General features: G+C 48.5%; 1 protein-coding gene across 1 annotated transcript; it reads left to right on the top strand.

Moving 5' to 3' along the window:
- The first annotated feature begins 539 nt into the window (after nt 1-539).
- POLR3D (RNA polymerase III subunit D) lies at nt 540-12,033 on the top strand. The gene is made up of 10 exons (XM_045998020.1): nt 540-667; nt 883-1,052; nt 1,995-2,038; nt 2,662-2,813; nt 2,973-3,097; nt 3,285-3,453; nt 3,810-4,075; nt 4,516-4,668; nt 4,831-10,358; nt 10,583-12,033. The coding sequence occupies exons 2-9, from the start codon at nt 888-890 to the stop codon at nt 4,951-4,953; spliced, it is 1,197 nt and encodes a 398-aa protein (XP_045853976.1). The 5' UTR covers nt 540-667; nt 883-887; the 3' UTR covers nt 4,954-10,358; nt 10,583-12,033.
- Nucleotides 12,034-12,503: the final 470 nt, after the last annotated feature.

Raw genomic sequence — 12,503 nt, 5'->3', positions numbered from 1 at the left:
CTGCGCCCACAGCCCCACCCCAGGATCCCACCAGCAGCCCAAGGGAAGGACCCCCAAGCGAAGGCGAGGCCACAGCCCCGAGTACAGTGACCACTCCAAGGTCATCATCGAGGCCACAGCCGCAGCTCGGCCCGGCCCAGGCCTCCTCAACTCTGAGTCCGGGTCTCGGTCTCGCTCTCGCCCCTCGCCCGCCCCTCGCCCCGTCGCGTCCCGAGCCGAGCCGAGCCGAGCCGAGCCGAGCCGAGCCGAGCCGCGACCCCACTACTCCCAGAGGTTCCGCCACGGCGAATCCCCATGCTGGGTCGTAGCGGCGGCTACGGCCCCCGGATTCGGAGCTGGGCGCCTCTGCCCCCTTGGCTCGGGCCAAGACCCCCGAGCGCTGCACCGCAGCGTAACCTAGACCAGACCCCTCTTCCTTTTTCGCCCTCTCAACCCAGCTTTTCCCGACTCCGGGAAGAACCGGGAAGAGAAGGCGGAGAGGAGCGAGGCGCCGCCGGATAAATACTGTGGCCCGGCCCCGCCCACAGACCTCACTTCCGCCCCGCGGCAAGATGGCGGCGCCCGGGCCCTGCCACGCAGACTTCCGCCGGGCGCAGAGACCCAGGGCATTCTGCGGGCCGCGAAGGAGGTGAAGTCGGGACGCGCGTGGTGTGGAGCCACAGCCCGGGTACGCGGGAGTGCCTCTCTGCCTCGTGCCTGGCCGGGGGCCTGGGCAGAGGGCGAGCCAAGGGCTCCGACTGGGTGGTCGGGGGAGTCTTGCCACGTGGAAAGGGAGGGACGCCCTGACTGGGGGCGGGAGGCCACGTGGGTGGGGTTCCGCCCAGGGTCCGTGTGTCCGCCCCCTCGAGTGACTTTGTTGCCCCTTTCCTTCCTTTCTCCTAGGCAAAATGTCGCAAGGAAACGCTGCGGGCGAGCCGAGTGCTCCGGGAGGTCCCCGCCCCCTCCTCTCTGGGGGACGGGGGCTAATCGGGCGGCGGCCGGCGCCTCCACTCACTCCAGGTCGCCTTCCCTCCATCCGCTCCAGGGACCTCACCCTTGGAGGAGTCAAGAAGGTACCCCGATGGCACCTTTCTAAGAAACCCTGCTACCTTGAATTCCGGGACCCTGGGGTTCAGCTGATGTTCACGCAGGGCCTACCGTGTGCCAGGCTTGGTATTGGGCCTGACGAAACTCGCCCGGAGACTTCTGCTGACAGATTCTAGGGAGTTTGCCTACCTTCGGGTCCAGATACCGGGTGCAAGATGCTGACCTGGTTCTCAGAGATGGCTGAAGGGCAGAGAATCCTAATTACTTCCAAAGCAACTTATTTACCTTTTTTAAAATGTGTTTTGGACACCTTTAAGAAACCCAAGGCCTGCAGGCAATGAATCCTAGGCAGGACATTGGAGGCTCTGTGTCCTTTTCTGTTGTGTTTATGACTGTAGATGTAAGTATAGCCCTGAAATTTATCCCACCCCCCTGGGGTGGGCGCTGTAATAGAAGCATAAAGCAGCCAGTTTTCAAAGACTTGTTTGCCTTTGGAAATGCTGGTGGCAGTCTTGCAGTATCGTCTGTTTGGGAGTGCTGGTCGACTGACTTCCTACTGGAACCTTGCTGCTCGTGCTCTTTCCTATGATTCCTTCTGGTTTCTATAGCAATTTGATGACCGGAAGTGAGATTAGACAAGTAAGTTTTCAATTTTAGTATATGTGCTGCCGAAGCGAGCACTAGACAAGTAAGTTTTCAAAGTCTTCAGGGTTCTCCTTGGAGAGGGCAGAGCTGAGGCTGCTAGTTTGAATAGGTTTTGGTGCGCTGTTCTGTGTAAGTCCACAGCTATCCGGGCAGGGTGTTTGTCCCTTTTAGGTACATGTCTGTCTCTTTAAATCATTGACAACCACGGGGAAGGTAGAATGGTGGTCTTGGTCCATACAAGATGACCTTTGAGAATGTTCATCTTTCTCTCTACTTTGGGATCAGAACTTACCAAATCAGTGACTCCCGTATTTTATTTTCAGAAAACCTTCACCCCAAATATCATCAGTCGGAAAATCAAGGAAGAGTAAGTAGCTGGGCCTTATAAAACTTTCCCCTTATTGCCCTGAATTTGGGTCTTCTGGGAAATAACTAGGGATGTGGCTCAGAAATCTAAATTTGTGCATTAATTTTTTCCCTAGTGATTTTTGGACCCTGGTTCCCAGGTGATTCTAATGTGCAAGTTTTAAAAAAACACTGATGGCCTGGAAGTCCGTCTCTAGAAATAGTGGATTTTACTTTTTTGCAATGAAACAGAATGATTATCTTTTACAGGTAGAGTTGAGAGGCACTAGTTTAGACAAAAAATGGGTCAGGTTTTCACTTACGTTCTTTTGTATTACAACCTTCTTGCTTTCAAGCAATACTAAAAAGTCCACATTTGGGGGCAGTCTATAATTCAGTTTTTGAGTTGTAGTTCTAATGCATATTCTCCAGCAAGAAGGTAAAAAGTAAAGCAAACTGAAGGGACACCGCCCCATCAAGGAAATAGAAAAGGTGCTAGACTTAGGGTCTAATTCTGCTTCTTCTGCTACAGTTATTGTCTCATTAATTCTCCACTCAGGTGGAGTAGAGTCATGTAGTAGAGTAAGACCAGTTCTCTGAGGCAGAGTGAGTGAGTGGTTTCCCTAACTCCATTCTCTTTTCCAGGCCCAAGGAAGAAGTAACCATCAAGAAGGAGAAGCGTGACAGGGATAGAGATCGACAGCGAGAAGGGCATGGACGGGGCCGGGGCCGCCCAGAAGTGATCCAGTCCCATTCCATCTTTGAGCAGGGTCCAGCTGAAATGATGAAGAAAAAAGGTACAGAGCTTCTGGGGTTCCGGGAGGAAGGAATCAGTGGATTTCAGTCCAGACTGCCCAAGAGAAGGGCAAGGGCAGTAAAATTCCCCTGCTCCCAGTTCAGTTTTCCTTGCTGTTGGCCTCTTCCGTACCTCTGGTGAACTGAATGATTTCCCACAGGGAACTGGGATAAGACAGTGGATGTGTCAGACATGGGACCTTCTCATATCATCAACATCAAAAAAGAAAAGAGAGAGACAGATGAAGAAACGAAACAGATCCTGCGCATGCTGGAGAAGGATGATGTAGGTACTACTCGGCCAGGAGGAATGGGCTTCTGGGGAACCAGGCTTGGGGGAGGAAGAGCTCTCTGATGTCCTGGAAGCCTGTGAACAGCAGGAATCCTCAGTCAGAAGAGGCTGTGGTGGTCTGCAGTCCAGGTATGTGTGCATGCTAGCCAGACCATGTGACCCCCTGACTCTTCCCTGGTAGTTCATCGATGACCCTGGGCTGAGGAATGACACTCGAAACATGCCTGTGCAGCTGCCGCTGGCCCACTCAGGGTGGCTTTTTAAGGAAGAGAATGAAGAGCCAGATGTTAAACCTTGGCTGGCTGGCCCCAAGGAAGAGGACATGGAGGTGGATGTGCCTGTTGTGAAAGGTACTCTGTGTCCATTAATGTCTCCTCTCCTTCCCTGTGGCTGCCCCCCAGGACTCCTCTCCAGGAATGAGCCTCCCAGATTCATAAGCAGGTCCTCCCCCATTCTGGCTATAAAGTACATGACCTGAACAGGGACACTGAGTTCTCACTCTCAGAAGGTTCATGCTAACATGGATCTGTGGGCCTGGCCTCAGATGCTCCTTTTTAGATAAGTCACACAACTTCTGGATCCTTCTTCCTAACCAGTGATTCCCTCCCACTTTGTGGCTGAGTGACAGTGAAGCAGAGGGGGATGAAGGGATGGGTATGATGAGATGGCCACTTCATAGCCCTTCCATTTGTGTTACCTTGGGCAGTGAAAGAGGAGCCCCGAGATGAGGAGGAGGAGGCCAAGATGAAGGCTCCTCCCAGGACAGCCAGAAAGACCCCGGGCCTCCCAAAAGATGTATCTGTGGCAGAGCTGCTCAGGGAGCTGAGCCTCACCCAGGAAGAAGAGCTGCTGTTCCTTCAGCTGCCAGACACACTCCCTGGCCAGCCTCCTACTCAGGACATCAAGCCTATCAAGACAGAGGTGCAGAGCGAGGATGGCCAGATGGTGGTTATAAAGCAGGAGAAAGACCGGGTATGCACGGGAGTGAGTTCTGCGAAAATGCCAGGGGGACCAGGAAGGGAAACAGTGAGCTGTTGGGGAAGCAGAGGTGTGCCACCCAAGCCAAAATGTCATTCTCTCTACCCACAAGGGACTTGGGGCTTTGTACTTCAACCCCTATTATGCGTATTTACTTTTTATAAAGAAATATTTTGAACATACATGGCTCAGAGAACATAAGTGCTCATGTACCATCCCTCCACCGGAGCAGTTACCAGTATTTTGTCCATTTGTTGATCTGTTTGCTTTGGGTTTTGTCATTCATCCAATGGCAGGGAGCCCTGGGGAAAGGTCCTCTGGAGGAGCTCATTCTAACCTCTGCTGCTGATGCCTTCCTTTGGAAAAGTTGTCATTCATGGAGGATGGAGGAAGCAGCTCCTTACCCTATTTCCGTCTTCTGATTCTCTCCGCAGGAAGCCAGGCTGGTAGAGAATGCGTGTACCCTGGCTGACCTGACAGAGGGTCAGGTTGGCAAGCTGCTCATCCGCAAGTCAGGAAAGGTGCAGCTCCTCCTGGGCAAGGTGACCCTAGACGTAACAATGGGAACTGCCTGTTCCTTTCTGCAGGTGAGAGCCCGTAAGGGTAGTAGTAGGGGCTCCTTAAGAGGTAAGGAGTGTTGAGGGGTCTGCTCTAAGGGAGAAGCATTCTCAGGGTTGTCGCATGAAAATCAGGACTGAGTAACGAGCTGTGTAGCTTCGGTTCTCATCGCTGTCTCTGTTGATTGGCAGGAGCTTGTGTCGGTGGGCCTTGGAGACAGTCGGACCGGTGAGATGACGGTCCTGGGACACATAAAGCACAAACTTGTATGTTCCCCCGATTTCGAGTCCCTCTTGGATCACAAACACCGGTAAAATGAGCAGATGGAGGATGATGGTGACTGTGCCCACGGCTGCTGCCTGCTCCAGACGTTTTGTTCTCGAATCTGTGCGACCCAGAAGGGGCCTGTTTAGCCCACCCACTCCAGCCTTTGGCAGCCATTGTCCCAGTTTCCCCCACAGGGCCCACGTGGCTCCCTCCCACGGCAGCTGTGAATGGCACAGTGGCCTTCCCACAGCATGGATCCTGCACATCCTCACTGCTGGGGGACTTGTCCCTTCTATTTATTTTTATATTTATGTCTTATCTTTTTGAGCGACTGTGCCCTCCCCAGGTAGAGAGGGGAGGGTCTGTGGGAAAGTCCATGCTCCTCCTCTTGCTGACTGACTTGTTCTCAGGGTAGGAAGCGTAAGGACTGTTGCTGCTTTTGCTCCCTTCTCTTTCCCAAGAAGCAGTGTTGGAGAGAGAGCAGGGAATTTTTGAGTCTGGGACTCAGTGCTCAATCCCAGCTCCATCAGTTACTAGCTGTGCGACCTTGGACAAACTACCTAACCTCTCTGAGCCTCATATTCCTCATGGAACAAAAATGAGGATAATACCTACCTCACAGGGTTGGTGTGAGGATGAAATGGAAAGCTGTAGGTGAAAACTCCTTGCACAAGGCCAGATAAACACAGTGGGCACTCAATAAATGTTAGTTTCCCTTTCCTTTGCCTGAGTCTGTTTTCAAACAAAACAGAGATTCCAGGAATCTCTCAGAAGACGTGACCAGAGCTGCTCTCCCTGCCTCCTGACTGCTCGTGCCATCCCCCTAGGCCCAGAAGCTCTGAAGATACAGGTTCAGGCCGCTCTGCCATTTTCTCCTGAGCACTCTCAGCTAAGTGCCGCCTGTTCAGTGCAGTGAGGTGCTAGCTGCAGGTGCTACCAGAGGTAAAGTCAGAGAATCCTCCCAGCACCCTACACTTTGGGAGGCATCGGAGGGGCAGGGGTTCCCCAGGACTCATCTCCCACCCCCATGCCTTGCAATGACTAGCAGTATTCTTGGCTTCCATTTAAGTATTTCCCAGCAGAACCCTGTGAGCACTCAGAATTAGAAGCACGCTCAAAGACGGCGATTAGGGATTTATTGCGTAGTGGCCTCTTTGACGCTTGACAGATGGCCTCCCACTTCAAAAGCTTTGAATTTGAGAGGTGCCCCTGTCCCTCCTCTCGTCTGCATCCCAATCCCTGCTGGCCTTTTAGTTCATGGGTCTGTGACCTTGTTCTTTTTATCAGATCATCATGCTGTTGATCCTTCCAGTGTGTCAGTCATGGAGGAGCGGCTTCTCCTTCATCCCCTGTCCACAGGACTGGGGTTTTTTTTCCCTGTGTTGATGGTGGGAGACATCTTAAGGGTTAGGGAAAGCTGCCTGCAGCAGTGTCTGGTCATTAGACATGTGACTGATGTCATAGCTCCCTTTGCTGTGAGCTTAGCCAACCATCTCTGGAACAGTGATGGACCACACAGGCTCAAGAAGACTGCCTCCTCCTGACTTGGATGGAGGTAGGATGGGTATGCCTTCCTTTAGTCTCACCTTTCTGTCCCATGGAGTCTGGTTTTTGTTCATGATGACTGTGGTTTGCCTATGCTGAGCCCCTCAAACTGCCTAGCCAGCAGCTGTGAGGGGGATTGAACATAGCCCCCTCCTGTAGCTAAGAGCTTACATGCGCTCCATCTTTCGGATTGTTCTGGTCTCTTGTAAGGGACAGAAGGCTTCTGTGGAGACATGAACCGTGGAAGGTCTGTTTGGTCGAAGGCTGAGCTTTGTTCTCTGGGCTCTGGTGCTTTCTTTTAGAGAGGTGATGACCTGCCACTGGGCCTCTGTTGCAGTCCTCTCTTTCTCTTCTGTTTCTTCAGTTCAGAAACGTTCTGTTTTTCTGGGCTGATTCAAAGGCCCTGCCTTGTTAACCTTTGGTATTTTGCCATCTTCAGCTCTCCCAGGAAAGCTTGAGGAAGAACATGTACCCTTGGGAATTGACTAGTATGACCCTGCATCAGAGTCCCCATGACCTGTCTCAGTATCCCCGATACACAGAATGGATGTCATCAGTGAAAGTGTGGGGAAAAGTTGAAACAAGTCTGCTTTCTTGACCAGGCCTCTGAAGCATACGTTCCTACCAGCATACAAACGCAAACGGGAGGAAAAAGCCTAAAGTCAAATTCATATGTGTGAGTGCAAATGTATGCAAATTTATTACTACCTGCATCTGTGTGTAGGCATTTTGTTACGATTCTAAACGAGAGAACTATAGACGTGTTCATTTTTTAACTGTGTGAGTAGAGTGACATTGGGTTCTAAAGCCAGGCTTGGGTTTGAATCCAACTCTACTAGTAACTTTGGGGGAAATTACTTAGCCTCCCTAAGTTCAGTTTTATTTGTTTTCTATAAACAGGAGGTAATAGTAGCCGCTTAATAGGGTTGTTTTTAAATTAAAGTGAACAGGGGCGCCTGGGTGGCTCAGTGGGTTAAGCCTCTGCCTTTGGCTCAGGTCATGATCTCAGGGTCCTAGGATCAAGCCCCTCAGCGGGGAGCCTGCTTCCCCCTCTCTCTGTGCCTGCCTCTCTGCCTACTTGTGATATCTTTCTCTCTCTCTCTCTCTCTCTCTCATAAATAAATAAATAAATAGATCTTTAAATTAGAGTGAACATAAAGCTTTCATCTGGTACCAGAGAGAAGAGTGGCTCTGTAGAGTGTGAGCAGCACAAGTATAACAGGAAGCCAGGCTGACGGTGGCGTAAGCAGTCAGGATGTGTAGTTATCGCCTGTAACGAGAAACCTAGAGATAAATGGCTCTGGAGTTGGGTGGCCGCCAAAATGTCATCAAGATTTGCTTAGATCCATTTGTTCTGCTAGCCTCCATGTTGCAAAGCGGCTGCCACAGCTCAGGATTATTTCTCCAAATGAGTACAAAGCCACAGCAGGAAGCAAAGTGGGCAGTGGTAAAGGAACTTTCTCCTCATTGTGCTCTTGGCACTATCCTTCAGAAGCCCAAAGACACTTGCCCCTGTGTCTCTTTGACAGAGCTGGGTCACATTCCCACCCCTGGATGCGGTGCTGCCAAGGAGATGGATGGAGCAGTTTGTCCCTGGGCCTTTGGCAACCTGTTACCTGAAACAGAGTTTTATTTGTAGGAATGACAAAGACTTGAGGTATATCTAGGTAGAATTTTTTAAATGTCCAATTACCTTTTCTTCTAAATACATCAGTTTAACATTTTAGTACATATTCTTTTTCAGACTCTAAAATAATGGTAAAAACATTATGTTGTCTCATCATGTGCTTTATCTTAAAAATACATACAGTTCTTTGTTAATGAGCATCTTGTAGTTCAGATCTGTCTGAGCTGGCTGAATGCATTAAAGACGGTCTTTTAATCCTAGACCTACCTCCATGGTCCGATTAAATTGACCACTTAACACTTGGCTCTTTAAAGGAAAGGAGGCTTATTTCTTAGGTATTATGTGAAAAATGACATCCACTGCCTCTTGGTCATGTGCTGCCACCCCCATCCTAGTGCAGGACATTCACAGTTGTGGCATTTCCCCTCTTCAGATGGCTCTAGCTAGTGACAGATGTGCTGTTTACAGCTCCTCTTGGGTATGGTTCAGCTGCCAAAGTTCTACCAATAGAGGGTAGGGACTGGAGTGTGGTTGGATGTCAGAGGTATCCTCTGAAAAAAATGGAGCGAGAATGCCAACTCTAGTAACTCCCCGTGTGGCCAACTTCTGACTCAGCTCTTCTGAAGTTTTCTTTTGTTCCCTTGTATTGGAGCAGTCACTGATGGAACTCTCCAAGGACTGAGGTAGGGGCGGGGCTCTCTCCTATTTGGCTTATTTACATCCAAGACCCAGTCAGTCAGAAAAAAATGTAGTCATTTTTTTTGTCATTGGTCCAAGAGCTCTACCTCGTGTATTTTTCAGGGTTCCGTGGAAAAATAAAAGCCATTCCAGTTATTCTAAGCAGAAGCATTTAATAACAGGAAAATAAGTGTTTATAGACTCATTGGAAAGCTGAAGGAGTGAGTAATAGGTTGAGCCTCCAGGAATCAGAACACCAGAGAACTCCCACCAGGGGTGCTATGACCTCTATGATGACCTCTATGATAGTGATAGTGGGGAGGGTGGAGAATTGTGCTGTGGAGCTGTTGAGTTAACGGAACACCGCATAGCTGCAGTCCAGTGGTCAAATCCCCACAGTTCAGCCGCCTCTGGAGAACCACAGAGCTGAAGACTGGACCCTGGCACACCTGAAGGAAAAAGCCCACAGACAATGCCTCCTAGCATAGTGACACAGTGACAAAGACAGAAGATGTCTGTCCTGACAGAACTTTCATTTTAGTTGGGGGACAGACAAGAAACAAAAATAAGTTGTGTGGTATTTAGAAGGTGACAGGCACTTGGGAATTTTTTGAAATGGGAGAGGGAGTCTTCAGGTGGTAGCTCAGCTTATCACAGTTGAGGAAGTGTCACTGGAGGAAGTGAACTGGCAGGACCAGTAGTGGGTGAGGACAGCCAGAATCAGGAGCAGCAAAGGAGACTGGCTGGAGCTGACACCAGGAGGAAGAATGGCAGCGCAGCAAAGGAAGGGTGGGGTGGGTGGTCTGGTCAGCTGGTCTTTAGGACACCAAGTGGACTTGGGCTGTGTTCTAAGTGAAAGGGATCGCTGTCACAAGTGTTACCTGGGTTATAGAAGGCTCACTGGAACTGCCGGGTCGAGGTAAAGTTAGAAGCAGAGAGACGTCTGAAGGCTGCTACAGTCATCCCGGTGACGGTTGGTTGTGCTGTGGACCAGGGCGGAAAGGGGACGTTTTAGGAAGTGCATGGATTCTGGGTAGTTCCTTCAAAGGTGGAGCCAGCATGCTATGCTGATATTAAGGTGGGGTGTGAGGGAAAGAAGAATCAGACTCCACAACTTTGGCAAGAATCAGCTACAGTGGTAGGAAGATGGCCTGCCTTCCACTTTTCACATCTCAATTGATGGAACCTCATTCACATCCAGAACCCCAGCACAAGAGATTTGGGGAAATGTGGTATTCCCTTTCTTTATTTTATTTTTATTTATTTACTTATTTATTTGGTGGTATTCCCTTCTAACCCCAGTAATCAGGTGGCACTTAAGCTCCCATAAGCTGTATTCATCACAGTTGGCTTAAGGATCCAAAATTTTAATAAAAACTTTCCGTGACCATGTCATGGTGCCAATCCAAAGTTACGGTTCTCTCTGATTCATTCCTTCAAAACAGTATATTCCAAATGAAAGCACAGTCGGTACATAAAACTAGCCATGCGCCATGTGGCTCTTAAACTTTTTCCTAGGGCAAGATAATCATAGCAATTCTTTCAGAAATGTCTCAATTATTTTGGTAGGATTCTTTATTAAAAATGGCTTTGCCGAGTCAGGTCTATGACATTTTTTTTAAATATTTTATTTTTTTTTTTTTAATATTTTTTATTTATTTGACAGAGAGAAATCACAACTAGGCAGAGAGGCAGGCAGAGAGAGAGGAGGAAGCAGTCTCCCTGCAGAGCAGAGAGCCCGATGTGGGGCTCGATCCCAGGACCCTGAGATCATGACCCGAGCCGAAGGCAGCGGCTTAAACCACTGAGCCACCCAGGCGCCCCAGGTCTATGACATTTTTAAGGCTTTGATAGATACTGCCCTCCAGAATGCCTTCACATGCCCGTCAACAGTGTGTAAGACTTGCTCCTGCATTTGTAAAGTTAGATGTATCATCAAGATTCTTTTAAACTATATAAATGTAAAAAGAGGCTGAGTAGCAGATCTGACCCGTACTCAAGTGGACAGGTAACTAACGTTCCCTCTCTTCCTTCCAACAAACATCAGAGAGGGGTGATGCTGGGAAGAATGCACTGCTCCCTCAGTTGGGTTATGTGCAAAGTCAGTTATGTTTTCCCCACTCACTTCTGCCAGTTGTGTTCGCTGTTGTAATTGTGGAATTCAGTTAAACATTGCATAAACTAATAAAATATGAGGGCTAAGAGAAAGTACTTCTGATGAAAATAAGGTAAATATGTAATGAAATACTATATAAACTGACGAACAGCGAGTGCTAAAACAAAGTTCTCCTAAACCAAAGGAAATGCTGTGGAAAGACTTAATAAAAGTGAGTCAATAAAAAATACTGTTGAATTAGGTGTAGGCAAGGAGACATAAAGATGGGAGTAATTGTAAATATCCAGGATATTGCATTCACATGGCTTCACAAGTTCCCTAAGACTTTGCCTTTGCATTCTGCTTTTGGAGAAATCCAAACTGGTGATTTTAGCAGTGCATTGTGGCCATGTGTAGTTTCTGTGGAATGCTAATTAATGGAACCCTACTCAAAGAAAAGGACTCATCCCTACACCAAAAGACCAGTGGATGAATGTCCTTTAATAAGTGTAAAGTTAAAATATTTAAAATAGCTACATTTCTTTTACTAGGAATGTTCCCCAAAATATCAGTTAACATTAGATTCAGCTATGAGAAATGGAGCCATCCAAAAACAGTGGTTTAAACGAATAGAATTTTATTTCTCTCCTGTAAAATCTCTAAAATGTAGTCTAAACTGGTATGGATAGCAGCTCTGCGCCACAAAGAGCCAAGGGCTTAGGGTTCCTCCAGCTTATCTCCCTATAGTGTCTAGGCTGTGGACCTCATCCTCATGTTCTAAGTGCAAGACCAGAGCTCTAGTCATTGCATCCCCACCCCAGGCAGCCAGATAAATGAATGGTTCATAGCCTTCCCCTTTGCTAAAGGACAGAGTGTATCATATCTCCTTTTAGGGAGTTTCCTGGGAGCTGTCTTGTAATATTGATGATTATATATCTTTATCCAGAAAGTAGAGACATAGTCACCCCTGGCCTTGAAGGAGGCTGAGAAATACGGTCTTTGTTTTGAATGAACATGTACCCTCCTAAGAGTCAAAGTTCATGATCACGGAAGAAGGAAACAGAGGATATTGTGGAACAAAGAGTACACTTTGTCACATCTGCTTAACTTACTTTATTATTTTTTTAAATATTTTATTTATTTGACAGAAATCACAACTAGGCAGAGAGGCAGGCAGAGAGAGAGGAGGAAGCAGGCTCCCTGCGGAGCAGAGAGCCCAATGCGGGGCTCGATCCCAGGACTCTCGGATCATGACATAATAACTGAACAGGAGCACCTGGATGGCTCAGTTGGTTAAGCACTGACTCTTGATCTCATAGTTGTGAGTTCAAGCCCTGCACTGGGCTCCATGCTGGGTGGAGCATACTTAAAAACAAACAAACAAACCTGAACTGCTGGTCCCAGTTGTGACAGGGAAGAGTTTCTAAGGCACATCACTTAACATAAGCAAACCCTCAATTGCCTATGTAGATATCATGCATGGTCATTATAACAACTTCCTTGCATACACCCACAGTGCCCTTGCTCTTCTTTCCTGTCTTATTCATTGGGGAAAAAATCCCACTTTTAGGTAGATCTAAATCTCTGCTTACTCTGCATTTCCTCTGAGAGCTTAAACTTGGCTGGAGAAACACCCGGCAAGCGGATGGTCT

This window comes from Meles meles, chromosome 2, assembly GCF_922984935.1.
Source record: "Meles meles chromosome 2, mMelMel3.1 paternal haplotype, whole genome shotgun sequence".
Lineage (NCBI taxonomy): Eukaryota > Metazoa > Chordata > Mammalia > Carnivora > Mustelidae > Meles > Meles meles.
This window is presented reverse-complemented; position numbering and strand designations above follow the sequence as displayed.

Coding starts and splice junctions, on each gene's coding strand:
- POLR3D (XM_045998020.1), top strand. CDS start 888: ATGTCGCAAGGAAACGCTGCGGGCGAGCCGAGTGCTCCGGGAGGTCCC. Junction 2,814..2,972: donor TGAAATGATGAAGAAAAAAG/GTACAGAGCTTC, acceptor GATTTCCCACAG/GGAACTGGGATAAGACAGTG. Junction 3,454..3,809: donor GGATGTGCCTGTTGTGAAAG/GTACTCTGTGTC, acceptor TACCTTGGGCAG/TGAAAGAGGAGCCCCGAGAT.